Source organism: Myripristis murdjan, chromosome 16 (genome assembly GCF_902150065.1).
Source record: "Myripristis murdjan chromosome 16, fMyrMur1.1, whole genome shotgun sequence".
NCBI lineage: Eukaryota > Metazoa > Chordata > Actinopteri > Holocentriformes > Holocentridae > Myripristis > Myripristis murdjan.
This window is the reverse complement of record NC_043995.1, coordinates 25,327,035-25,352,898: the sequence shown is the minus strand read 5'-3', so window position 1 is coordinate 25,352,898 and position 25,864 is coordinate 25,327,035. Positions and strand designations below refer to the sequence as shown.

Genomic DNA, 25,864 nt, shown 5'->3' with positions numbered 1-25,864 from the left:
AACCTGTGTAAGAAGTATTAGCATATTAATGGATATCATCATTAGTAGTAGTATTACTAATTAATAATTAGGGGTGGGAATCACCAGAGGCCCCATGATACGATATTATCACAATACTTCAGTCATGATAAGACAGTGTTGAGATTTAAATATTTTGCAATATACTGAGTACTGCAATAACATGTATTGGAATACAATTCATTACCTTCTTTAAAACTGCAAATTATGTCCTCAAGGGAAAAACTTAGTCAACATCTGTTTTATATAATACGATAATTAAGTTTTCATTCTGTTCATCTCACTTCAGTCATTTTTATTGCAGCAAAATGTCAACGCTGTCATAAAAACCTGGTTGTCATTAATGTTGCACCAATTACACCTATACAATATCGATACTTAGCCTCTGTGTATCGATACAATATCACTACACAAAATATTGCGATACTATGCAGTCTTGATTTTTTTTCCTGATCCCATCATACACAGCCAGTATTCAACCTACACTACTCACAAAAAGTTAGGGATATTCGGCTTTCGGGTGAAATTTCAGGATGAACCTAAAATGCATTATAACCTTTACAGGTGAACTTAATGTGACCTTCTGTAAACTTTTGAATGCACATGTCCAACTGTTCAATGTTTCAGTACTTTTTGCACAAGTTGCTGTTCTCTAACAAGGAGTTTAACGGCAAAATTCACATCAGGTGTTTGATGCTCCAGCTCATCGAGGTCGTATCATTAGGGAACGGCTGCTGGAGACTGGGGTACCTCAAATGGAGTGGCCTGCACTTTCTCAGACCTGCATCCCATAGAAAACCTATGGGATCAGCTGAGTCGCCGTGTAGAGGCTCGGAGCTCTGTACCCCAGAACCTCAATGTCCTGAGGGCCGCCCTTCAAGAAGAGTGGGATGCCATGCCTTAGCAGACAATAAGTCGACTTGTGAACAGCATGAGACGTCGTTGTCAAGCTGTAATTGATGCTCAAGGGCACATGACAAGTTATTGACACTGACATTTTTTGTTGTGGTATATCCACCACTGTTGTTGGCTTTTGTTTCAAGAAATTGTTTGAGATGAGGAAATCACCAGTGTATGCTTCTACTTAAATGCCCTACTTTCATGATATAATATCACTGTAGCGTGAACATTTTATATTTTCCATAAATTTCACCCAAAAGCCAAATATCCCTAACTTTTTGTGAGTAGTGTATATATATATATATTAAAAAAAGTACTGGCATATTAGTTATTATTACTATTATTATCATTATTATTATTATTAGTGGTGGTGGTAGTAGTAGTAGCAGTGGTAGTAAAAGTGTTACTACTTGAAGCAAAAGTGGCCAGAGATTAGGCTGATGTGTATTAAGAAGCAGGGTAAAATATTAACTAGGCTCCTACCAGGCAACTGAAAAAATCAACTTTCCCATGGCAAATAAAGCGTTGTTGTTTATTTAAAAACTAAACAAACAAACAAACAAACACGTTTTATCCCATAGTTCTATTCAGAAAATGTATCCCATCATATTCATGACCATTCACAGTCTATGGGGTTGTGGGACAGGAGCTTAAATTAGACATTTGTGACAGGTGATCTGACCTGCCCACTTCCTCCTCAAGTGACCGAAATCTGCAGCCCTGTATCAGCCCAATTATCAAGGAGATTCGGGTTAATACTTTGACGACACGGGGCGGAAAACAGTTTGGACCGTGATCGCCGCCGAGCTGGAAGTCGCACAGTGCGGGGCAGCCGGAGCGAGTCACCTCGGATCACCCAGCGGCGGCAGCGGCCTCCATTTTAACTTCGAGACCGAGCCATACCTCACGTGTCCTAGGCTGTCTCTCTCACATGACCCGAGTGTTTGTTCCCGTGATCAGCACTTCCATCTCCGTCTGTGACACCGAATATCACTTTTTATTCTGACCCTGATGGATATGCTCGAACAGAGTCTGGACACCGCAAGGTAACTGAGTGGCGGCCAAAATGGCTAACAGAACCGGGCTACCAGGCTACATGCTATCTTGCGAGCTAGCTAACGACGCTAACCTAGGCCTGACCTAAAAAAAAAAAAAAGGAAAAAAAAAAAACTGTTGTCAAAACGAATTCAGTCTTAAAGCTGCAAACAATTGAGCCAGACAATCTTTCTTCGCAATGGACGTGGTTGTTGCCTTGAACATTTATGTGCAAAAAACAGAAACATGGACGAAATATCTGACAATATAGCTAGCTTGGCTATTCAACATAAACAACTCTTATTAGCCACAAACTGTTACAGGTAACTTTAGGGCAGCGGCAGTGTTGACATTGTGGGTTTGTGGCTTTTGTTTGACTGGTTTCTTTGAAAAGATACCCATCATTTAAAAAGCTAATGTGGCAGAGCACACTAATTGTTTTTTTTTTTTTTTTATAGCATTAACTTGCAGTTAGATTGAGGAAAGCAGCAGGTTGCGTGATTCTTGGAGCTGAGTTGCCTGTATTTCTGTGTTTTCAGCCAAGAAAAGCAAGAAGAGGAGATTGTTCAAATATCCGAAGGTAAGTTAAGGATTTCCTGACCTAGCAGTGACAGACCGCCTGTGACACTTGCACAGCAGTGATGCAGATATATTGTGTTATTACAAACTGCTCAGGGCTAAGTGGCATCATGCTGCAGCTGACATGATGTCTACTGCAGCTGAACTGAGGACTTGGTAGCAGTCTGCTTTGTTTTTCTTCCCTTCCAATCTCGCAACTTCTTTTTTTTTCTTCTCTTTTTCCCTGGAGACGGAACAGGAGGAGAAGAGCCAACAGCTGTTACAATAGCCAGTGTTCAGCAGGCTTCAGCATTTGGTGACCATAACATACAATATCAGTTCCGCACTGAAGGTGGGCAGGTAAGTAACCAATAAACAGAGTTTAAAAAAAAAAAAAAAAATTCTCACCTTACAGCATATGGAAATACATATTTTTCTATGTATAGATTTTGTTTGTGCTTAGAAAACAAGACATCAGAATTTCTTTATTTCCCGGTAGAACAAATGTCTTGGGGGTATTTGTGTAGAGACATAAGAGTAGCAATTAACAGAGCTGCACAGTACATACAGTTTTCATGTATAGTGCATTATCACTCTGAGACCTAGGCAGTGTATCATTCTACAATAATGCCACGTTATAAACACTGTTGTTGATCCAGGTAATGCCAGGTTTGCTGCACTCTGTTAGTGTCTTAGGCTTAGCAGTGCCACCTAACAGCAAGAAGGGCCAGGGATTAGTTCCTGACTCCAGCTGTTGCTGTGTGTGGTGTGCATTTTCTCCCCATGTTTATGTGAATTTCAGTGTTTGTCTCCAGTTTTCTGCCAGATTCTAAAGACATGGTTAATTTGAGACTGAATTGCACATATGCATCAGTGTGACTTTTTTTGCTTGCTGGAATAGACTGCAGCCTCCTGTGACCCTGAAAAGAAATACGTTAGTAGAAGAAAGGAGTGATTCAAAAGCCACACAAAATGAAAAATCACAAAACAATACCACAAAACTGTCTTTTAATTTTACGAGAGCGGTCAGTGATGTGCAATGGGATCACGATGCAAAAAGATTAACTGGAAAAGATAAGTCGACTTTCACATTTTGTCCTCGTTTGGATGATTTACACTTGAGGGAATTAATAGTTTGTTGATGATCTGTGTGGATCATTTGGCATGACATGCACTGGTGTGAGTGATCATGTGATTCCACTCTGGTTTAGGATTGGCATGCGGCTGGTGTCACATGTCAGTCAGGAGGGGAGTCACATGATTAGGGGGTACAAATACTGATTCTTTGGAACAAACAAGCTGATTTTCCAGACTTTTTTTTTTTTTTTTTAAATTGAATCAGGCACATTCTGAAGCATAAGCATATTGTCTGCGATGGTGAGATCAGTGCAGCGCTTAGAGCAGGACTGTCAAGTCAGATACTAGGCTCGGCTGAGCTGGAGCAGTAGATATGATAAACAAATCTTCAAGTGAGGTAAGGTTTTGTTTTGTACATGAGACACCTGCCTTGTGGGCAGTGTTGAAAATTGTATAAAATAGCACTCTCTCTTGCTCTCTGTTTCTTTCTTTCCGCCTGTGTGCGTCTGTCCACCCCTCAGGTGACGTACCGTGTTGTCCAGGTGACGGACCAGCAGCTGGAGGGAAGAGATGATGGGGGAGGAGCAGTGAGCGTTGTCTCTACAGCTGCCTTCACTGGGGCTCCTCAGGCAGTGGCTCAGGTACCAGAAACCCCAACACATGGTCATGTTGTTTTTTATTTGGTTTATTAGTAATAGCTGTTTTTTTTTTCACACTTAGACACTTTTTCTCAGCTGCAAGTTTATGTAATTTCCCTGTTTTTTTCCCTAATGTTTACTGGCTCATAGCACAAGATCTGCATAGGCTTGATCGGGTCATTTATCTATATTAATGGCTCGATGACTTCTTCATGTGCTGCGATTTCTGGGTTTCAAAACTCAACTTTCAGCTGATACTCTGTTTTGGAACATCAACTACTTAGGGCCTCTTAAGGTTGTGTGTTTGATTAATTTTGTACTTAAATAGAAATGACAAATCTGTCTTTCTGACTCAAAATTTGCTGTAGTGTCATATTTTGTCTAGAAAGTGACATCATAGGTGAAACCCTCGCTGCCCCTCATCATATCTAGCTGGGAGTGTGTGTGGATGTGGGTGCAGCACCCAGTGCGATAGAGACACAGGTGTGCTGTTACCTACTGTGACTGCTCTAGTGCTACTTGTGGAGGCTCTATTCTCTTTCTTTTTCTCACAGGCTGTGATCCAAAACCCTTTCAGTAATGGAGGAAGCCCAGCGGGAGAGGCAGTGGGTGGGGAGACACGCTTCGCTTACTTCCCTGCCACCGCGGTGAGCGACGGGACTGTGTCTGTGCAGGCCACCACAGACCCCACACTCTCACAGGCAGGGGGTGAGTCAGTTCTCACACTAACTTGGGCTGAAGCTTATCACAGTGCTAGAGGGCTAATTTAGCCATACTACTTAGTGACAAAGAAAACCACAGAGTTGTACCAGACAGAGAGAACAGCTATCTATCTGTAATGAGACAGAAAAATAAACCATCATACCCTCTCCACAGGTTGGAGTGTGTGAATGAAACCAGAGTTGTACAATATTGATTTTACATCATATTACTGTTTTTCGGAGAATGTTTTGATGGAAACATGAAGTTTTATTCTGATTTAGATGCTATACTAATGATTTGCTCAGTTTGAGTATAATGAGGTTTTCTGCTATGCAGCTTGATTCCTAGACAGCATGTTTTCCACACTATTGGAATACCTTTCTCAGTAATATGTCTGTAACATTTTTTCCCTGTGAGAAGAACATGCATCGTGTAATAATTCAGAAATTGCAGTGTTAGGGTTACGGTTAGGTTATCCAAAACTAAGTTTTTTGATGTGGTTCACTTTATGTCACATGTCCTCCTGCCCTGTGCTTTTGGGGTTGTTTGCAATGTGGCATCACTAAAACTAGTAGTGGTTTTCTGACTGAAATTTAGAAGAAGTTTGGTCAGAACTTCATTGGCTGAGGGCTGCTGTCCTGCGCCTGCTTGTCCAGGAGGGTCACGGCTTAGTGAATCTGGAGAGCAGAATGTCAGCCTTTTAGCTCTAGACAACTCAGAAACTATTATACAGAACCAGCATTTGTTGGGGAGAACGAGTTTCCTGGTGCCTGCTGATCCATGAATGTGTGGAGATTTTAGTGCCTGGACAGTGGATTGGGGAAGAGCCTCTATTCTGTAACCCAGTGTCTTCCCTTGGTGCTTTCTGTCACCTTAAGTCAGTGCCTCATGGGAGGTTGTATTACTGAGCTGGCACATCTACTGTCTCCTGTCATGAGGAGGTTGGAAATCCCCAAAGAGCTTTGCAAGCAGACTAACTTGACCTTGTTGATTCTGCTGTAAGAGTTCATCAAAGAAGTGCTGGGTTTCCTGCTGAATGCCATAAGGGGCTGTTTGGTGGTACCAGACAAGTGGAAGATCACTGAATTGCTCAGCTGAGGACATCTGCTGAAACTGGGGGCTGTCAGGAGTAAGGGTGGCTGCTGTCTATCTCTTCTTCAAGCATGGTGCAGTTTGGGCAAGGAGGGCTTAAGACCCGCATTGCAGTGTGTGTTGGAGCCAGGATACACCAAGTCAACGTCAAATAACTAGTGCTGACCGAAGCCAATGGTCAGATCACTTTGTGTCGCATCATGGCATCTGTTTAAAGTTGTCCATGAACACACTAGGGCTGTTGTGAATACCCTGTCCTGGGCTTCAAAGCTTTGGCACAGTCATTCGAATTTATTTGAGCTGGGGGCGCGAGGGTTGTCTTATATGTTTATGTAGCTGTCCATCGGCTGTGGTACTTTATATGCGTGCCGTGGTGTCTTTCAGAGCACAATAAACTTGTCACCTGTCCAGCATGGTGCTGCAGGTGCACACAGCTCAGCTATACTCAGCTATTACTAACAACGCTAGGTGCTAGCTGCCGTTCAGGCCAGCAAAAGGGATTTGTCGTGGGTTGTTTTCAGACTACAAGCTCCTGTGTTACACTGTAAATACATGCAGCACCCCGCACAGCACGGCACAGAAAGCAGCCACAGCAGGGTGCTCTCTGCCGGTCACACAGCTGACACGCAGTGTTAGCTAACACACACACGCTTACCTTCACTGCACATAACTGTCAGCTTCACCGTGTCTGCAGAAACACTGAAACTCTTTTCTCCTTTCTGACAATATGTCTTGGCCACCTCTCCCTGTCTTTGTGCAGTATTATCTGCTGTGTGAATCTCCTCCATCAACTTGGTCTCCAACACATAGCTCTCATCTTAGTTTTGCAGGTAGATGAAATGAGATGTGGGGTTATAAATGAGTAATATGTGTACATATACAGATATTGGAATACTGACTTTGCCGTTCGAATACAACGGCAAGGAACGAAACATCAAAGCATTTGGGTCAGCCCTAGAACACGCTGCGCAGACTACAGCTGACTGCTAACACGCTTGCACACACTGGGCCTGTATGGGAGGAAATAACTCTGTACCAGGAGGAAACAGTAGTTTCACAAAAGCAAACTGGAAGCCTTGGGATTGATAAATAAAGATAAAGCAACAAACTAGCATTAGTCTATCATTTTCACACCACTCGGAATCTGTTCAATCATTTTCTTCCGCTGAGCCGCTGATGCTGACTGACAGTGCAGACACATACGGGGGTTTGAGACGCAACTTAAAAACTGCCATGACAGCACTTCCCACCCACTGACACCTGACTCTCTCATGACCGCCAGGTGACCTTAACAAGTTGCACATGACCTGACCGACCCACATGTGACATCCTGGTGTGAACGAGCCTCAAGGGTTTAATTGCATGAGACGCCCCCACTTGTCATTAGAGCTGAGGACGCTTCCTTGATGAGTGACGAAATCTCTTCAAGACAAACATGAAGTCCAGTTGCCTGTGACTTGATGCTTTTTGATTTCTTGTCCAATCACATTTTCCACCCTCGTTGTTCACCTTGAATCTTTTTGCTATGTAGATATTGTTTGACTTGTGATTGCCTTTTATTGTAATCACCCTTGAGGTTGTTTATTCTCTTCATTGTTCTTTTCTATTGTTGTCTGATGAATGGCATCTGGACCAAAATGTCACAGTAAAAAGGGTCCTATTGTTTCCATGTTGAGAGAGTGTTGCACTTTCCTGTTCTGTTGTGCATTTTTATATTTAAGGTATCACCTCTATTCTTGTTGCTGGATCATGGATCTCCCTCTCACTGAAATGTGTGTTTGGAAAGGCCAAATTGGCCATTTGGCTGACCCACAGGATTTTGGATTTTATGTTTTTTTTAGTCCGACAGACCCCATAGCAGTGCCGAAAATGATGTTTTTTGCATGCCGTCGAATGCATTCCATGTATTCTTCTGTAAAAAAATTATATTGCCTCCTTTATGATGTTTTAGAGGCTGCAAAATGTAATATTTATGTTGGGAGAAAAGGATCTGCTTGTTTGTATCTTGATGTTGATACCTTTGAGGGCTGCCAGCATTGTAAACAAAGCAATAAAATGTTGTTTTGCTGTTCTCTGTGTGGGAGTGGATGGTGTGGTTGGTTTTTTAAGAGGGGTTTTAGTTAGAGCTGTCTTTTGTTGTGAGACGTTTCATCAGAGAACATCACAAGCATTCCCTGCCAGGTCTGTTTCCTTTCCGTGCTCACCAGTTATTGACAACTCCTCTCATCTTCATAGGTCAGTTTTACGTGATGATGACCCCGCCTGATGTCATTCAAACAGGCACGCCACGAACCATAGCCCCACGCACACAGCCCTACCCCACGTGAGTATCAGCCCTATTAGTTACCTACACTCACTTTGCAATATTAGGCACAGCTACTTCTGAGAACAAAGTAAATGTCAAAATGCAAAATCATTATTGTGATGCCCTGTGTCAGTGCCACTGGAAATAAGCACTTTGGTCATTTAACCAGACAGTCAGCTGTTAGTTAGCCCTGTTGAATTTTGGAAGAGCTTTTACTGTAAAAGTGTGGGAAATTGCTGTTTACATTCTGATTGATTTATACAGCATGAAATGCTACTGTAGTTTTCTAATATGGTCCAGGCTGCATTTCTGCCCATAGAGTTTCTGTAATCTCTCCTGAACTTGCTGAAGGGTGATGTTTTATCAGGGATCTTAATTCCAGCACATGCCTCCTCTGTTATGTTGTTCTCTCAAACTCACAACATGGCTCATAATGATTGTGCATCAAAGGGGTTTGTCTCAGACTTTCTCCAACTGTTAGTCACATGCTGGTGATTGCTGTTATTAAGACAATCAGCAGGCTCACCTGAGCAAAACAAACTGACTTATAGCTATTTTCATTGTATACTGTCGTCACCAGCTGAGTTCTGGCTTATTAGCAAGACTATAACAAGATAAAAAAAAAAAAAAAAAAGATGACAGCATGCTTGAGCTCAGATACAGAGTATGCTTGTGTACCTGAAACACATTGGCACATGAGGCATAAGGCTGAGAGATGCAAGGTCCTTGAATGGCAAATTATTTTTTGAACACATGACCAATCTCAAATTGAATCAGCATTGAGCCAAAAGTGAATATTTCTTCCGTTTTGCACCATGCTCATGCTTAACCCTTAACCCGTGAAACAGACTTTTAGCTTGTGCTCTCACACAGAGGGACAGCAGCTGCTCAGTGCTTTACTCAAGATTACTTTTGCACAACACATTCAAACCAGTTGTTGATGGAGACACAGTAGCTATTGTAGGGGGTCAATCCCGTGACCTTTCAGTTGTGGGACGGTCTTTTTAACCTTTATACCATCCTGCTCACTGCAACATACGATGTGACGCAGCCCAGTGATAATTTTATTTTTTAGAGGTGTCATGTCAGCTCTCCTCATCAAATTGCTGTCTGAAACCGACTTTGCTCCTCATTACCTCCTCATTACGATATGGTTAGTTTAACAAAGACGCAGACAGTAGACACTCAGCATTAATTGGCCCTGTCTTTCATTCATTATTTGTCAGTTCAGGTATATCGATAAACAACAATGCTGCTGACTTCTTCCCTGTCTGTGTTTATGACTACAGTCAGAGAACTTGAGATTTCTCAGAGCTCTAGTCTGTTTTGTTGTGGGCATCATTATGGGGAGTTCTGTATTCATAATTTTGGCAGCAGATCTGCTCTTCTTGATGGTGCTTGATGTTCACAGCATACAACAGACTGCTTAACAGGCAGGAGTAAAGAACAAGCTTTGTAGCAAGACAGCGTATGCATTGATGTGTTGACATAGGAAGTATAATGTTTTTTTCTTCTGTCAGCATGCCTATCCACAGTGTTTGTTTCTATTTATTTCCTCTCATATGAATTATGTATGATTTTTTGACTCAAGATTCAGCATTACAGTGAAGTGTAAACTAATTAACTATGACATTATTATTGATATGTGAGTAAAATGAATGAAAACTCCCAACCTTACCTGCCCTACCATTTGCAGAGATGAAAATGAGGTGCTGCAACATGAAGGTTTAAACTGGTGAGGACAATTTCCACATTCCCCCACTCTCCCTCACAGCAAATGAACTAATCAAATTAGATCACAAGAAGAGAGAAGAAGCACACAAACTTATGCCCTCCTCTCCCCTCCCACAACTCCCTGCTGATTCCTCCTGCTCTTGATGTGTGAGACACAGATGTAACATTTCTCCAGTGTTGACCCCGATCTATTGTTGTTAGTTGTGCTTGTGGCAAAGTTATTTTTCCATTAGGACTTAGAAATTAGGTCATTGTTCTCCATCTGGAAACAGATGGCCCTCTCCACACTTTTATTTTAGTATGAGTTTCAAAGTGTGCTTTGTCTTAGTTGTTCGAATGTGAGTTTTGTTCTTTAATTTAGCCTAGTTTGGAATAAGTAAGAAGTAAAAGAATTTGGACATCATTCAGGCAGTCCCCTTTGACATAATCTCATGAAAGTTACATTTTTTGTCAGAAGAATATTCAAACAGTTTAATCAGTGAAGACAGCAGTTTCTCCATTATTTCATTTATCCGTAACATATAGCAATTATTTGCACATAAAGATATTTTTAATCAATCATCCTTCACATTGATCCAAGTGGACATCATATCATCCATTGAGAGATTCTGCCAAGCACAAGATGCAGTCCCTTGTACCTAAAAGCACGTCGATTATTTTGCACAACATAGATAAATTTGACTGACATTGTCTCCAGGCCCTGAATGATGTAATAGCTTAAAAATAGTCAGCAGTGTGTGAGGAGACAGCTCCTTCAATTGTAAAGTCCTGCTTGCAACATCTGACAGCAAACATCCGCCTTGCTGAAATGTCTTTGAGCAGGATACCCGTTCCCTGCCACCTACTGGAGTGCTGTGCTGCAGCTGACCCTCTGCTCGCATCTGCCTATAGAGTCAGGAATGCAAAAATAGGATTTAACTTTTGAGAATCAATAGAGTGCCAAAAAAACAAATTGTCTTCTGCATCTATTTTTCAACTAGTATAGGGTGTTTCAGTAGTGCTGTTGCACTCTGGTAATTTTCTCATGGATTTCCTTGGTTACAATATCTCTCGGGAGCCCTCAGATGAGGTGCGTCTCCATGAGATGTGAAAGGGGGAAAAACTCTCCCCTAGGCCTGTAAATTTAGTTATTCATACAGTCATCCACTCTGCCTAAAAGTACTGTAGGGCAGAATCCATTATACAGCTGAAATCCCATTAAGATGCGTTGAGATACAAGAGAAACTGCAGTTTGGCGTGGCTATCTCAAAGGAAGATATCAGCAGTCTGGTTATGTTGATGGGTCACAAATTCAGCACCACAGAATAAAGGTGTTGGAAGGTGATAGACAAATCCATGTGAATGACCTTGCGTGACATTAACTTACTTTGTTCAGTGTACAAAGAAGTAATATACTTTGATTTTTTTTTTTTTTTTTTAATGCAAGAAAGACATCAGTGATGCACACTGTACATTTGCCTTCCAGATGTTTTGATAGGAAATATACATTTCTTATTTATTTGTTTTTAAGATAAAATAATTTCACTGCACTGTCCCTATTCTTTCACCACAGACTGTATTCCACATTAACTGGAGGAAATGGTACAGTATTAATTGCACATTTTATTAATGACACAAAAGCATGATTGGGATGTAGCATACGTATTACTACGTACCGGTGTGCCACTGGCCTGTTCGTGCCATGATGTGTGGTTGGATGAGTCTCCATATCACGTTTCAGGGACTTAATTAACAGAATACCTAAGGGAAGGCACAGAAACAAGAGACAGTTGTGTCATTAGCCGTCTGCCCAAACTCCAATAGACAGCAGCTGGTGTTCTACAGCAGCATAATAAAACAGAAGGCTCCCTCCGGGCCACACCTGGGAAGAGGACAGCCTATAAGAATAAGAAGTTTGATGGTCCAGACAGTCTCAGTATTCTAGTCACAGCACCTCAGCTCCAGGGCATGGGGTCATGTCATGACTGCATATGTTGCCCTGTATGATTACATATCGGCATGGCCACCAAAGGCACCATGCAGCCTCAGAGGCCCTTGTTCAGCAGCATACTGGGGGCTGGATAGGGCTGTGAGTACAAAAAGGGGTCAATTTAAAGATAACAGTGAAGAACAAGTTTTAATTGGCAAAGGATTAACTGAATGCGGCGCTTTGGATTTGTGTCTGATTGTACGGTACTGAGAGATGGGAGGTATTGTTGTGTATGAGAAGAATTAAATTTTCTGTCTTTCCACAGGAAAATGGATGGACCCCGAACACCAAGAGATGAGAGGAGGAGAGCGCAACATAATGAAGGTGGGCAGTTACTCGTGATTGTGGCTTTGCGTACCATCAGAGACAACACGACACAATGCAGCGTGCCTAAATGTAGGGTTTACTGTAACAAGGAAATCAGAGCTCTATCCAGTTGTTCCATTAGGAACAGATAACTTTTTTTTGGACTGGCCACTAGGTAGTGCTCTTGAGCTGTCAAACTGAGTCGCAGATTGGTACCCGCAGTCGCTGAAACAAAATGGTCCAAGAATGAACCTTATTCTCAGGATGTGTCAGCCCCCACATCTACAGGAAACACTGTTTAGTATATTGGCTGTGACCTGTTTCTATTTTATACCTTCCCAACAGTTGAGAGGCGGCGAAGGGATAAGATCAACAACTGGATTGTCACCCTCTCCAAGATTATCCCAGACTGCAACATGGACAGCACTAAAACGGGAGCGGTAAAGCAGTGTTTTACTTTGTGTCTTGCTGCTTGTGAAGACTCATCTGTTTAAAGAGTCAGCTTTCATCTGTGTGGCTATTCTGTCTCTGTCCATGTAGAGCAAAGGGGGTATCCTGTCCAAGGCTTGCGACTACATCCGTGAACTGAGGCAGAGCAACCAGCGGTTGCAGGAGAGTCTGAAGGAGGTGGAGAGGATACAAGTGGACAACGAGCTGTGCAGACAGCAGGTACCCAATCAAGTGCATGAAATCCAATTTCCTTTCAAGCCAGCAGATAAGGCATCATAAGGACATTGCAGGACTCCAGTAAGGGGTTAAGAAAGCTATGAATGATAATTGAAGTCTTGCTTTGAGGTGGGTTGGTGTAGCGCGTAAATAAACTGAGATGTAATAAGGCAGCCACACTAGGCTGCATATGTGGCTGTGAAGATTGCTCTTGCATTGAATAGATTAGTTTGCTTCAGAGCATACTGCAACACTCTTTCTCTACAGTCCCAGCAGCATGAAATCCATCCAGCCCCCTATGTATCCTCATTTCTCAAAAACAAACCCTCCTGAGATTTCAACCTGTATAGCTTATCATCACAGCCTGACAAAGAGGATCAAAGAGTTTGCACTCATACAATGAGAAGTGTTACCTGAAATCAGTGCTTTGAGAGACCGAAGGAACAATATACACTGGGGTTGTGTGAAGACTAACAGCATACTAATGCGCTGAAAGTATTGTGAAACCTTGCAGCTCAGAGGCTGCCACATGTCTTCGTTCCCCATTGAATCCCAGGCCCGCGAGGCACTCAGCAATATATCCTTATTCTGACACTCAAATCTCAATATCCTCTCCTCAGTCCCACAGTAGAGAGGCAGTGAATTTGGGATTCACCCAAGGGAAATGTAGCGAAGATGACATACCTCAAGACTTGATAATCCAGTTGGTGGTGGGCAGGAGTGTCTTTGAAAAGGCCTGTACACAGAACTCTTTAATCCCAGAGATTGCATAGCTCTGTGTGGACTTCAGAAGCATCTAGCGCTCCCAGTCTTCAAACAGAAAAGTTTGGTCTGGAAACCTGAAGCTAAATTTAGCTTTCACTGGGATGATGATGTTGATAATGAGGATTTTGTGTTCTTTATTCTCAAGATTGAAGAGCTGAAGAATGAGAATGCCTTGCTCCGAGCGCAACTCCAGCAGCACGGCATCGAGATGGTCGGAGAGACACCGCCGCAGTGAGCCGGAGGGGAAAAGAACAGTGAGGAGCACCACCACTCAGACACACAAACGAATGCGGAAAAGAAGGCAAGACGACGGCAGAAAAATCGACTTGTAAAGAATCACTTTATTCTTAGCGAATGCATCCTTCCATGGGCTCCCAGGTTACGAACCCTCAGCAGCCAATTTTGGCTGCACTTGACTGTTCCAGTCCTATTGAGATAGCCACCTGTTACAACTCAGTAGAAATGTGCTCCAAGAAAACGTGACCACTCACCACCACCAGAGTGCTTTATAAGCACCAGGAGAGAGACCCTCCGTTGAACTCCTCGCTCGTTTCATATTTATGTAGCCTCGCACATGGACTATGATGTTGACCATTTGTCATTTGATTTTGTTCCCTGTCAGTGTATTTTTTTCCCCATTAATAATCTTTGACTTAGTTTATGCTTTTATTCTGGTGTCTGTGTTTTTTGAGTTCTGTATTAATATTTTGTTGTTTTTAGCTGTTTTAATTTATTAGTCTGCTCGCTGACAGAAGCCTTGATGGAGACCAGTTACACTGAACCTCATGCGCCCTGGAGAAATGGATTACAGCATAAGTGAAAATCTCCATATTATGCAAAAAACATTGTGATTCTGCAGTCAGAAGTAATGTCTAGGCTTTACCCAGGTGACTCAGATAGCTCAGCTATTGTTCTGACCGACAAAGGAGCTGTGCTTTTCTGAAAAGGACAGCTCATGGTGCTAGGCTGATGTGTGTGGAGATATGACTTCCCACATGTTAATACAGATGTTACCGAATGTTAGAGCAGTTTGTCTCCGTGAGTAAACAACGGATTAATGGTAGTCAATAACTCATTAACTCCGTGTTGGCCTTTTGTCATTATTATTACCATTAAGTGTGTGCAGCTTGTAAGAATGTGTTCTTCTAGGATTGTGAGGCATTTGATTGATCAGAGAGAAAAACCGATAACTCAAGGAAATATGATTGTTGAAATATTAGTAAGTGCAAGCTGAAATGTACAAATGATGGAACGTGTGGAAGACTGACATGCCCAGTCCTCTGGGTTGTGGACTTGACAGGAGCGCAGTGCAAATTCCAAATTTTGCCAAACTAAATATAGGTACTGCGGGCTTTATTTACATCTTTGTTCATGTGTGATTTGCCAGTGTCTCAATATGTGTAAGAATAATCCCCACATGTTTCATTTCGAGCTGTTTGCTCTATTTTGGTATTGCAACACTTCAAATGGAGCTCAACGCACAAGGGGGGAGAGCACCCTGGAGAGTAGTACTGAAAGACTTTCTGCTCACTATGGAAAAAGAGAACAGAGAAATTCTGTGTTGCACTTCTTAGGCGAGCAGAACTCGCTCTCCTTGGTTTAAAAAAAGGAAAAGTTGCAGAGTTGGAAACTTGAAAATGATCTCACATATTTCTCCACCCACTCAGGCGAACAATAACTAGGCTGTAATTGGTTGTACTAACCGAAAAAGCAAATATTAACAATGTTGATGATGATGTGTATGAATATACATGATGTATTTTTCTTCTTCTGCTTTGGGCAATGTGAGTGAAATTGGAAGAGAGATATCAAGCTTTAGAGTCACTTATTAGAGTACGATTGCGTTTCCCTGTACCAACAGCTCAGGATCCAGCAAAGCAAAACCAACACTCAGACCCCTGGCAAAATCATGCAGACTATCACATTTTAATATCTCAGACTGTAAGTTAACGCCTCGTGCTTTGGAAGTGCTGTTCTGCTCCTATTGCTAGATTAAAATCTGATATGGATAGTGCAAGTGTCTGATGTATCAAAAGAAGATCCTAGCCAAAGTTGAATGATAGATGTTTTGCAGTATAATTTTATACACCTTCGTGAGAGGAGAGCAGAGAATGTGAATGTGAAGACATGAATAATGCTTTGGAAGACAATGGTGTTCACAAATGGAAGGTCATTCATGGCTGTGTTTTTCCCCCCCCTTCGCATTTCTTTTCGTTTTTTTTTTTTTTTTTTTTTGGAAATCGCAAAAGAAAGAAAACTTAAAAGCATCATTTTCTCTCTGTAGCAGCCTCACTGTTCTCAGGTTAGATTGTAAGACATCTTTTCTAAGTAAAATGGTGAAAAAATAAAATTTCACTGGCTAATAACCTTGATGGGCTGTGTTGCTACTCATTTTCTCTCCCTATGACATCTTCAGTAATCGATTAAGTTTTGTTCAAAATATTAATCAATTAACGCACTTGTAAAACTTAAATGAATGAATGAATGGCTGGTTGTGTGAGTCTGGGTAAAAAAAAATAAATAAAAAATACACCTGTGCTCTGAAGGCATTCAAGCATCACTTTGACAGGAAGCTACCACAGTTGGGGTAATCTTTCAACCGCAGGCTAGAATACTTCCAATCTACTTCCACTCAGTGTTAGTATTTAAAATTCTTAAAATAACTCTTAAAACGCCTCATCATCTATCAGTATTCATTAAGCCTGACACCATGTGTTAAATTTGCTCCGGTTTGGTCTCGCCTCTGCTCCCTCCCACCCTCCACCCCCTCCAGTGTCTCTTGTCTTGACAGACAGCCCCACTCAAACACAGAGCGAGGCAGGCAGGCAGGCGTCTGTGTGTCCCTGGCTCTGTTTGAAGTGGCTGATCTCTGATCCCACGTACCTCTCTGATTGGGACATGCTCTCTCTGTCTGTCTCTGTCTCTTTCACCCAATACCTGTAAAGCCTCTTTGAAGAGAACCATGCAGGGCTGCGATGTTTTGAAAAGGAAATCTAAAGCGACATAGGTGCGGGAGGGCTCTTCCCAAGCAGGAGCACTGTGACAATGCAACTCTCAGTCCTGATAATTGACTTAAAATTAATTGATGTTTGAACCACCGGCAAGTATCTTTGCTATAACCAATGAATTTGCACTGCTGCATTAATGATTTTGAATCAGCGCTGTATGTCTATGGTCAATTTTTTATTTTATTATTATTTTTTTTTTTTTCAAATTACAGTTTCCAGGCGTTATCTCTCTATTCCTGTCAGTTTGTCTGGAGGGTGGGGCAAAGCTACAAGCTGTAATTCATTTAGGTGAACAGGAAAATAGGTCCTTTTTTAATTATTGTGCATATTCACTTCTGCCAGTGTGCGTGATGACTGATTTTCATGATGGCTGGCTCGAGCTGAGGGCCAACACATGCTGCAAAGAAAACCAGGACTACACGTCTTGCATGCTTGTCTTACCTTTGTGCGGTGAGCTGTGTTTTTTTTTTCTTCTTCTTTCTTTTTCTTCTTTTTTTTTTTCTTCTCAGAAATGCACTGTCAGTAGCGGGTATTGTCCACTGCCTCTGCCTAATTCACAGCCCCTCTCTCTTGGAGGTTATTATTTGTCGAAAATGTCTGACAGAAAGAGCTTTGTTCCGTCTGACATACAATGCGGCTCATGCCTGTGTACCAGACTCACTCTCAGCTCTCTTGGGCCTACATTAATCACTACCCAGCACCATCATGTCTCCCTCACAAAAGTACCATAACAAAGGTGTGTATTCTGCCACAGTCAAGTAATGGGGGGGTAGGAATCTGCTCAGAATTCTGGTCAGAGCAGCTTTACTCTTGATCTCTACAGTGTTTAGATGGCCAGCGATCAAACGGACTCACAAATCCTACATTTTTATGTGTAAAAAGATGTAAATGTTGGGGTGTACGCAAATTTGTCACCCCTGCAAATAACAAGAAACAACACAGGCACACTGGGGAAAAAAAACAGTCTTAACAAGTCATTTAGTCTTTGTTAAAACAAATTAAAAGATCTGTCAGTAGAATATGATAATCCAATTTCTTCCCAACACTAATCAACTTGTTTCCAAAGGTTTCTTCTTGATAATCGTGGGCTGTATTCTGCCTTGTGTGCACACATTTAGTTTTTTGTTTGTTTTCTCTCTTTTTTCCCCATTCTTTCTTTCTTATTATTTTTCTCTGCTAAACGTGTTTTTGCCGTCGCAAGGCCTGGAAACTCCAAAATTAGCAGGGAGGTCGCAAATTCCACCCACTACTCAGGCACGTTAAATGACAGTCTTTGTCCTCAAGGTGGCGCTGTAATAATCAAGTTTACAATTTCACAATTAGCTTAAACGGCTTTGCCTAAAGTCAAAATTCTTTTCTGATTGTAGTCCTCTCATCTGCCTCTTTGCTCAAATGGTCCTCTGCTCTAAAAATGTCAAATTTTGGGACTCAGTTCTCTCAAAATCTCGTCACATCACAAACCGCTGCACTGATCATCCTAAAGCTTAGTCAGGATCATCTGTGGACTCTGCTGATCTTAAGTTATTACATAAATTTTATTCGGTCAGTCTGTTTTGATTCTAAAAGCCAATATTCTGTATTTCCAGAATAACTTTTCCAAAATTTGCCATAATTCATGAATGCGTTGAAATATTAACTTGAAATTTGAGACATGTTTTCACGAAGCTTGCATATAGTACTTCATCTCTAGGAGGCGCCACAAATGCAAAAAGTTTACATCTTGTAATTGGCTGCATGGATTTGTATGAAATGCAGTTTGAACGATCTAGAGTCATGACTCAGTCGGTAATGACTGATTAAAGTAGGCATGGCTTATTACAACAAATCTAAATGTCTAGACATTTCACATTCCAGGCTTAAAAAAAAAAAAAAAAAAGTACGTCCTTCAGAGCAGAAATTTCTCCAGCACGTCCACTGATGTGTGACAAAAGTTTGCCTCACTGCAGCCTATGATCAATTCAAGTCTGTCACTATATTTTTCAAAATATGCAAAATCCAATAACACCTGTGCCTCCACAAGTCTTCATTCAAATGCCACAAAAATTGATCCAGACATTTTTTAGATACTATAAATGGTGTTTCAAATGGTGTTCAGATATGTCAAATGATGAAACTTCACCAAAGTATTTGACAATACACCAGATATCAGTAGAGTGATGTGTGATTTTCAGAATTTTATCCCCACCAGTTAAATTATTGTGATTTATTTTTTATTGTGAAGTTTAAACAGACAAAAACACCCCAGCTTTGCACCTTTTCTAGAGGCCGAGGTCCAGACGTTTGAATTCCCAACAATGTGGCAGTTTACACGTGGCATATTTTCAAATTCTTCTGAAGGTCACGTAAGTTCATAGTCATAGTCATAGTCATATTTATTAACTCTTCACCACAATTGTGGTATGGAGTACAAACAACACAAAATAAATGATGAACAGTCATAATGAGTCATCACAGGTCGAAGTAAACAGAAAAAACAAGCCTGCACTCGATCATTTAAAGAGTGGCAAAACCTTATTCAAAAAAGCACCCAATTTACATATTGTTTGTAAATTATCAGTCTTCAGTAAAGCTATACATTTAAACATAGATGGGCGATTTAAAGACTGTCTCCCTATTGTGCTTGAAGCCCTTGAATACCCACTTGTGGCTGTATTCATATATATTCCCAGAAAAAAAATCTCTAAGCAAGTCAATCTGCACTGTAATAAAGTGAGATTATCTCATCCCACTGGCAGATTTACACACAAGATTTTAACCCTGTGACCCTGTGATACTGTGAGTCAAAATGACTTAGATGGGTATTTTTTTTTTTTTTTTTTTTTGCTGTGTAAGATGTTTTTGAAACCCAAATTTGTGAAATCCCACCTCACTCTTGCATAACATAAAGATGTAATGTATTTGCACTGTTCACTTTTAGCCTGAAACTTCCAGGGCAGTTATTGTAACATGCTTCCCTTTACGCTCAAAATGGGAAATTCCTCGCCATAAATCAGTGTCGCTCAAAGTGCAGCAACCCACTAACCTGCGGCTGCTCCATGCTGCCCCGAGTTTGGGAAGTCACATTGCAGTGGGACAGCGCAGCGCCAGTGAGGTGCAGTGCATGCTGGGAGGCCAGCGGTATATTCCATTCACGTTTATTTACCGAATGATGTGTTTGTGAAGTACCAGCCCTGGTGCTGACATGGCCCAGTTCTGAGGGAACACATAAACACTCAAGGCGACAATCTGACTGTGTCGCCCGAGGGGGGTGGGGGTGGAGGGGGTTCATGTGCCGGGTTTGGCAGCAGTCAAGCCGTCACGGTGGCCAGTGCTCCGCGTTACAGTTAATGTGTGGATCCCCTTGTGGTGCCACGGACGTAGGGTGATGATGAAACAGAGACAGACGGGGGCAATGCCCTTGACCGGGGAGGAGAGGTGGAGTGGCGCCTGTTGAGGTGAATCCGCCCGCCGTGCTGGTGCCGAGCTTTGTTTGGCCAGAAGATTCCCACTGATAGCCCCGGTGGCTGTGACAGACACGCATGCTTGGAAAACGGAGGCCTCACTGTTCAAACTTCTCTCTCTCTCTCTCTCTCTCCATCTCTGTTTCTCTCTCTCTCTCTCTTTAACTTATTTTCCTCTCTCTTTCATCTCTCACACTAGGCGCCGAACCTTTGCATATGCCATTTGCGTCTTGGTACAGTCATCCAAAGTCATATTTGTCTGGCAGATAGAACAGCTTAGTAACAGCTGAGTCATGCATACTGACTATACAGCAAACAGAGCGGTATGTGTTCAGCATGACTGGACATGATATACGACGTCAAGCGGCAGAGAGGGACCCCAAACCAACCTCTAAAGGACCCTTCTCTGTCTCTCTGTCACTCTCACTTTGTCTCTCTCTCTCTCAGACACATACACACACACACACACACACACACATAGACACAGACACACTGTACCACCTCCACTTCCACTAGTCCACTTTCACATTAAAAGCGAGTATATACCAACAAGTGTAGAGTCATGGTTCTATTTATTGACACTCGAGCTGCGGTCACACAGGCGACAGGCTGGGGGGAGTGGAGGGGGGGGGGTGGTTATGTTATCAGTGAACGAGACAGAGTGACGCAGGGGTGCCGCGACATGTTGTTGCCCTGCCTGAGTGCAGCAAAGGCAATCTAGAAAAATGGGAATTAAAACAGCCCCGGATTTTATCAGTGGTTATGGTCCACGGTTTATCAGTTTATACTCTTTATTTTGTTGTCGCTGCTGTTTTGCTCCTTCAGTCCCGCCGTTATTGATTTTTGTATTTATGCCTGGCCTGGTGCTGTTTTGACAAATTTTCACCAAGTCTGACAGGTTAATTAATATTAATCAGGGCAGTTCCTCAAGATTTTAGAGTAAAATATTCTGTCTGTGCATTTGCTATATGGCCAACTGTGTAATTATAATAGTAATTATTACTGTCATTACCATTAGGACATTGCTGTTATTACCATGTCCTGCTTTTTTTTTTTTTTTTTTTAATATTCATTGTACAAATACTGTATATGACACATTTCCATCAACAGTGGGTGGTATTCCAATGCGCAGTATCATAAGAACCTGCTGATACTGTCTGACTGATGGACAAGTATACACAGACTCTGCTGTCATTTTGCATGTTAATGTAGGTTAGACACTTCATTATATAACAGTGTGACAAATGCAAATCACAGAGAACTGTCTAACAGCCCAAAAAAAAAAAAAAAAAAAAAAAAAAAAAAAAGTGTGATATAGTCTTAGAACTGTACTGCTTCTCATGGACATGAAACCACCTTGAGAAATGAGCCTCCTTCCTGGTTAGACACAATAAGCCACATCAGATTAAATTATATTCTTCTATGACTAATGACTAATACATACTGAAACACCCTGGCTCCCACTATATATATATATATATATATATATATATATATATATATATATATATTATCAGGGCTACTGTTCTGCCACTCTCAAAGGGATTTAATTTGGTTCAACTGCAGGTTCCCGTGTATTATGCAAAAAAAAAAAAAAAAAAGAAAAAAGAAAAAGAAAAAAAAAGAAAAAAAAAGAAAAGAGTGTGTTGAGAGTAAGGGGCTAATTATTCCATTTGAGAGGTTGTAATTACATCCGTTAGACTGAGCAATGGATACTCCAGCATGGTGCCCCCTCCTCAGTGAAGGATTTCCCCGGCCAAAGAAAGTGCAGCTCAGTCAGCCATGCAATAACTTGCCCCCATGCAGTCTTGGATGTTGCTGTGGGAATATCCTGAATTCCTTACTGTTTTTTTTTTTTTTTTTTTTTTTTCCTTTCAGTGAAAAGAGTCATACCGGATACCATTTTTGTGATAAATCTCTAAAAATGCTTCCTGGAGAATTAGCACGTCAATACAGAATATATATTGCTTCAATATACTGTAAAATGCATGCGGTTATAGTCTGCGGCAGCAACTTGTTCATGTGTGGAATTGTGTGTTCCTTCGCCGGAAAATAATTTAATTTAAAAGTTCATGGTTGGTTTGATATTGTGGAACAGACACTGATATTGTGCAACAGCCACACACCACAATCCAAAATAGATTAGAGAATTTCCCGTATTAAAGGGGAGAAATGGGAAGGTGAAACTTCCCCGCTGGAGTTAGGTAATAGTTGAATGGGCTGGGCCTCGCTGAGTGATGAGGCAACAGTGGCCAAAGTGTGTATAAATACCAGCACACTCCACATGCTCCAGCAGAAGACAGGGGGAGGACTCAGAAGACCTGACAAGAGTCACCCAAAGATCTGAAGGCACCCGTTCGCACAGACAATCACGATCCATCACTGGAGCTGAAGAATCGGTTGAAGATATTGTGGCGCTCTTCGGCGGTGTGACACCCATGAGAGAGAAGACGACCAACTCTGATCTTCAAGGGATTTAATAACTAAACCGTTTAAACAGCAAAAATGAAGGCATTCAGCATTGCAGTTGCAGTGACACTCGTGCTCGCCTTTATTTGCATTCTGGAGAGCTCTGCTGTCCCATTCACTGGGGTAAGAATTTGACTTAAACTCACTTCATTTGCTTATTAGCCATAAATGTTTTGTCAGGATGCTACGATGTGGCTCCTAAATGTGCATAATTCATTAACAGGTGCAAGAGCTGGAGGAGGCAGGGAGCAATGACACTCCAGTTGCGGCGCATCAAGAGATGTCAATGGAATCGTGGATGGTATGTTCAATTGACTGAATGAATTAAGCCAATTACCATGAGCAAATTAAAATCTAAGTGGATGTGTTTTCCCTGCGGAGAACCCTGCTCTCTCCACAGAAGGAGAGGATGAACAGAGTGTGTGATAATGCTGGAGACGAACACCTAGCTTATGTCTCTCCTCTCCCATACAGATGCCAGATCACATCAGGCAGAAGCGTCAGAGCCACCTCTCGTTGTGCCGCTGGTGCTGCAACTGCTGCCGGGGCAACAGGGGCTGCGGTTTCTGCTGCAAGTTCTGAGGATTCCCGCAACAAACGGCTTCTTATTAATTTATTATGCTTTTTTTTGTTTCACGCCGAGAACCAACCCTTTCTTGACCTCTCTCTCTCCAGTGCACAGCCTGTATTATAGCCTTGCACATTGTTTTGTATCATCTTTTTTTATGATTTCGAACAAAGAAATTGTGATAAATTTAAATAATGACTGCCGTTTTGTATTTGTTTTGTAAGTTTGTAATAGTTTAAAGTTTTTTTGTAACTCAATATGGAAATTTAGTTTGAAAAATCCTCCAGATGTGACTGTTTCTTCATCTGAATCTGATGTGTCAAGTTAACACTTGGTGTCAAATAAATACTGACCGCTGGAAACAGTTGTAGTGATGCCTGCTTTTTACGTATTTCAAATAACACAGATGTCATGGCATATTTTCCATACTCATTTGTGGGTGTGACAAGCAATTTTGTCACAATGATGATGATTTATGGCTGCACAGTTTTCAGGATATTATTGAATTTGTTGGCACTGTAGCTAAAATACACTCCGCTAAATGACATGCACACATCGTCCACAGCTTGCTCATTTTACACCTGCAAATACCACATTATTACTGTATAGTAGAGTATCACTAGTACCACAGTAAGTAACACCATTGCTATAACTTATACCTTGTTATAAGTCATAACAAACTGTAATTAATCATTTAAAGGCACTGAAATGCAGCAGGCACAATGTGCAAAGGAGTTACTCTATTAACAATTAAAGCAATCATCTGCCTTCTTCTCAAATAAATAAATGTCTGTTTTGCCGCTCTCTATCACTGACTGATATAGCGTAATGCTTCATCCGTCCTGGAGCCACTTTGTGAAAGCTTTGACATTTACTGTTCGTACCACAACAACAAAACAACAAGAGGCCTCCGATCAACAGGAAGTGATGTGTTTTACATTCCCTCCAGCGGCGCTTTGTGTGGACTGAGTGGATCGAGCTGCAAAATTCACCACAGCTGGGCAGAAACAGAAAAATACCACATAGAGAAGCTCAAATTTAATTAGCAGATCATTTAGGGAAAAGAAGAAAGAAGTTACCAGTTACCGCTTTCTACTGACCAGCAACACTTGAGATGATAATTTTTTGTTAAGAGCCAGTTATAAGATCTGTTGCAGTTCACAATGCATTATATACTTGATCTATAGGCAAGTGGGCAAATTTTATATTTTCATACAGTACCCAGTTCTCTACAGGAAACTCCACTGAAAATGGGAGGAGATATTTTGATGTATATTATGTGTATTAATGAATTTATATTAAATGTATATTAATTGTTTTGGATAGTAAAAAAAAATCCCTGGGCACACAATTATTTGCCCAAAATGAGAGGTCCGGGATATTATGGGTTTACCCCAACCATTGCTGCCATTGGTCTGGGCTGTAAACACAATAACTCAAATGCCTTTTTTATCTGAGTTTTTCAAATTTGCTCTGCACATTCGTGAATTCCTCAACTAATTCATATCATAGTGTGGCGTGCTATCAGGTGCCATGATGTTTCGTGGAATACCAAAAGAAGGAAGGGCCTTCAGTGCGAAATGTCGTTATCACTGTCGATCCATTTGTAACGTCCTCAGTGGCAGCGTGAATATCATCCTCTGCTGTCACGATCTCAGCCACTGCGGCACAGCTTGAAGCATCACCAACTTAGTCCCACCCGCAAAGGTGCTGATTGGCATGGCTGGTTTCCCAGCCAAGGAAATTGCCACTCACAAGGGCAACAGCAGAGGCCAGAATTGAAAAAATATCAAAAAACATCAAATAGTGATTCAAGTGGGTTTGATTTGAACTATGTCAAATCAGGGTGACATCTGTGTTAGCACTTTGTGATATACTCCTAATGTTATTAGTAAGACAGACCGACAGTTTTATTTAGCATAAAGGCACAACAGCGTGACCTCCAGTTTCAATCAAATTTAGGGAAAACACAGTAGGCCACACAGAAAACAATGTGAGATATTATGTAGGAAAATTTTATCCAAATTTAATGCAAACTTGACAAATATGTTTGCGCCACAACAGATGGGACACCTGTCAAATGTTGATGTGATGCAGATCTCTCACGCCGTGCAAAGCTTCATCTACTCTTAGCAGAGGCCCTTCAAGTATTAACAGTAACATGTGCAACCACAGGCTAATAGATACAGCTGTAAAATGCTAACACAGCTAACACTATTTACTGTTAGACTGAGCTGAAACATTTGGTTGCTGACATTAGCAATTTTTGGTAGACAGTGGTCATAGTACAGTAAGCAAAAGGCAAAAGAGGATGTGCAAAAAGGATGAAAGAAATATAGTCAGACAGATAGAAATATGATAGATGACCATTTCCTCAGTACTTCTTAAAATGTATCATCATGTTTGTTTACTATGTGCAAGAGTGATGCTGCAGTCAGACCACATGGATGCAGACCAATTTTTGCAATTTTCTGCCAAATTTCCAGCATCATACCCAAATATACAGTACATGAATCATGATTAAAATAAATAAATAAATAAATAAATAAATAAATAAATAAAAAAAAACACTTGGCATTTGATCACTGATTTCATCGTCAATTACTATGGCAAC

General features: G+C 41.4%; 2 protein-coding genes across 4 annotated transcripts; both read left to right on the top strand.

Annotated features, from left to right (window-relative positions):
* The first annotated feature begins 1,596 nt into the window (after positions 1 to 1,596).
* usf2l (upstream transcription factor 2, c-fos interacting-like) lies at positions 1,597 to 16,137 on the top strand. Of its 3 annotated transcripts, XM_030071961.1 has the most exons (11): positions 1,597 to 1,964; positions 2,493 to 2,533; positions 2,762 to 2,871; positions 4,110 to 4,229; positions 4,781 to 4,934; positions 8,256 to 8,343; positions 10,022 to 10,060; positions 12,294 to 12,352; positions 12,680 to 12,774; positions 12,875 to 13,003; positions 13,911 to 16,137. In XM_030071961.1, the coding sequence occupies exons 1-11, from the start codon at positions 1,930 to 1,932 to the stop codon at positions 13,998 to 14,000; spliced, it is 960 nt and encodes a 319-aa protein (XP_029927821.1). In that variant the 5' UTR covers positions 1,597 to 1,929; the 3' UTR covers positions 14,001 to 16,137. The 3 variants fall into 3 exon arrangements, with proteins under 3 accessions (XP_029927821.1, XP_029927822.1, XP_029927823.1); XM_030071962.1 differs by lacking the exon at positions 10,022 to 10,060 and having other exon boundaries at positions 1,599 to 1,964; XM_030071963.1 differs by lacking the exons at positions 1,597 to 1,964; positions 2,493 to 2,533; positions 2,762 to 2,871 and adding an exon at positions 3,863 to 3,985.
* A 6,270-nt stretch (positions 16,138 to 22,407) lies between these two features.
* hamp (hepcidin antimicrobial peptide) lies at positions 22,408 to 23,600 on the top strand. The gene is made up of 3 exons (XM_030072300.1): positions 22,408 to 22,805; positions 22,906 to 22,983; positions 23,157 to 23,600. Exons 1-3 carry the CDS (start codon positions 22,719 to 22,721, stop codon positions 23,262 to 23,264), a joined length of 273 nt encoding a protein of 90 aa, XP_029928160.1. The 5' UTR covers positions 22,408 to 22,718; the 3' UTR covers positions 23,265 to 23,600.
* The last annotated feature ends 2,264 nt before the right edge of the window (positions 23,601 to 25,864 follow it).

What these genes read in the sequence shown, in the direction of transcription:
- usf2l (XM_030071961.1), top strand. Translation starts at nt 1,930, where the DNA reads ATGGATATGCTCGAACAGAGTCTGGACACCGCAAG. An exon ending in CTCCTCAGGCAGTGGCTCAG is followed by an intron (nt 4,230 to 4,780) that starts GTACCAGAAACC and finishes TTTTTCTCACAG; the next exon opens with GCTGTGATCCAAAACCCTTT. An exon ending in ACGAGCTGTGCAGACAGCAG is followed by an intron (nt 13,004 to 13,910) that starts GTACCCAATCAA and finishes TTTATTCTCAAG; the next exon opens with ATTGAAGAGCTGAAGAATGA.
- hamp (XM_030072300.1), top strand. Translation starts at nt 22,719, where the DNA reads ATGAAGGCATTCAGCATTGCAGTTGCAGTGACACTCGTGCTCGCCTTT. An exon ending in CTGCTGTCCCATTCACTGGG is followed by an intron (nt 22,806 to 22,905) that starts GTAAGAATTTGA and finishes ATTCATTAACAG; the next exon opens with GTGCAAGAGCTGGAGGAGGC. An exon ending in TGTCAATGGAATCGTGGATG is followed by an intron (nt 22,984 to 23,156) that starts GTATGTTCAATT and finishes TCTCCCATACAG; the next exon opens with ATGCCAGATCACATCAGGCA.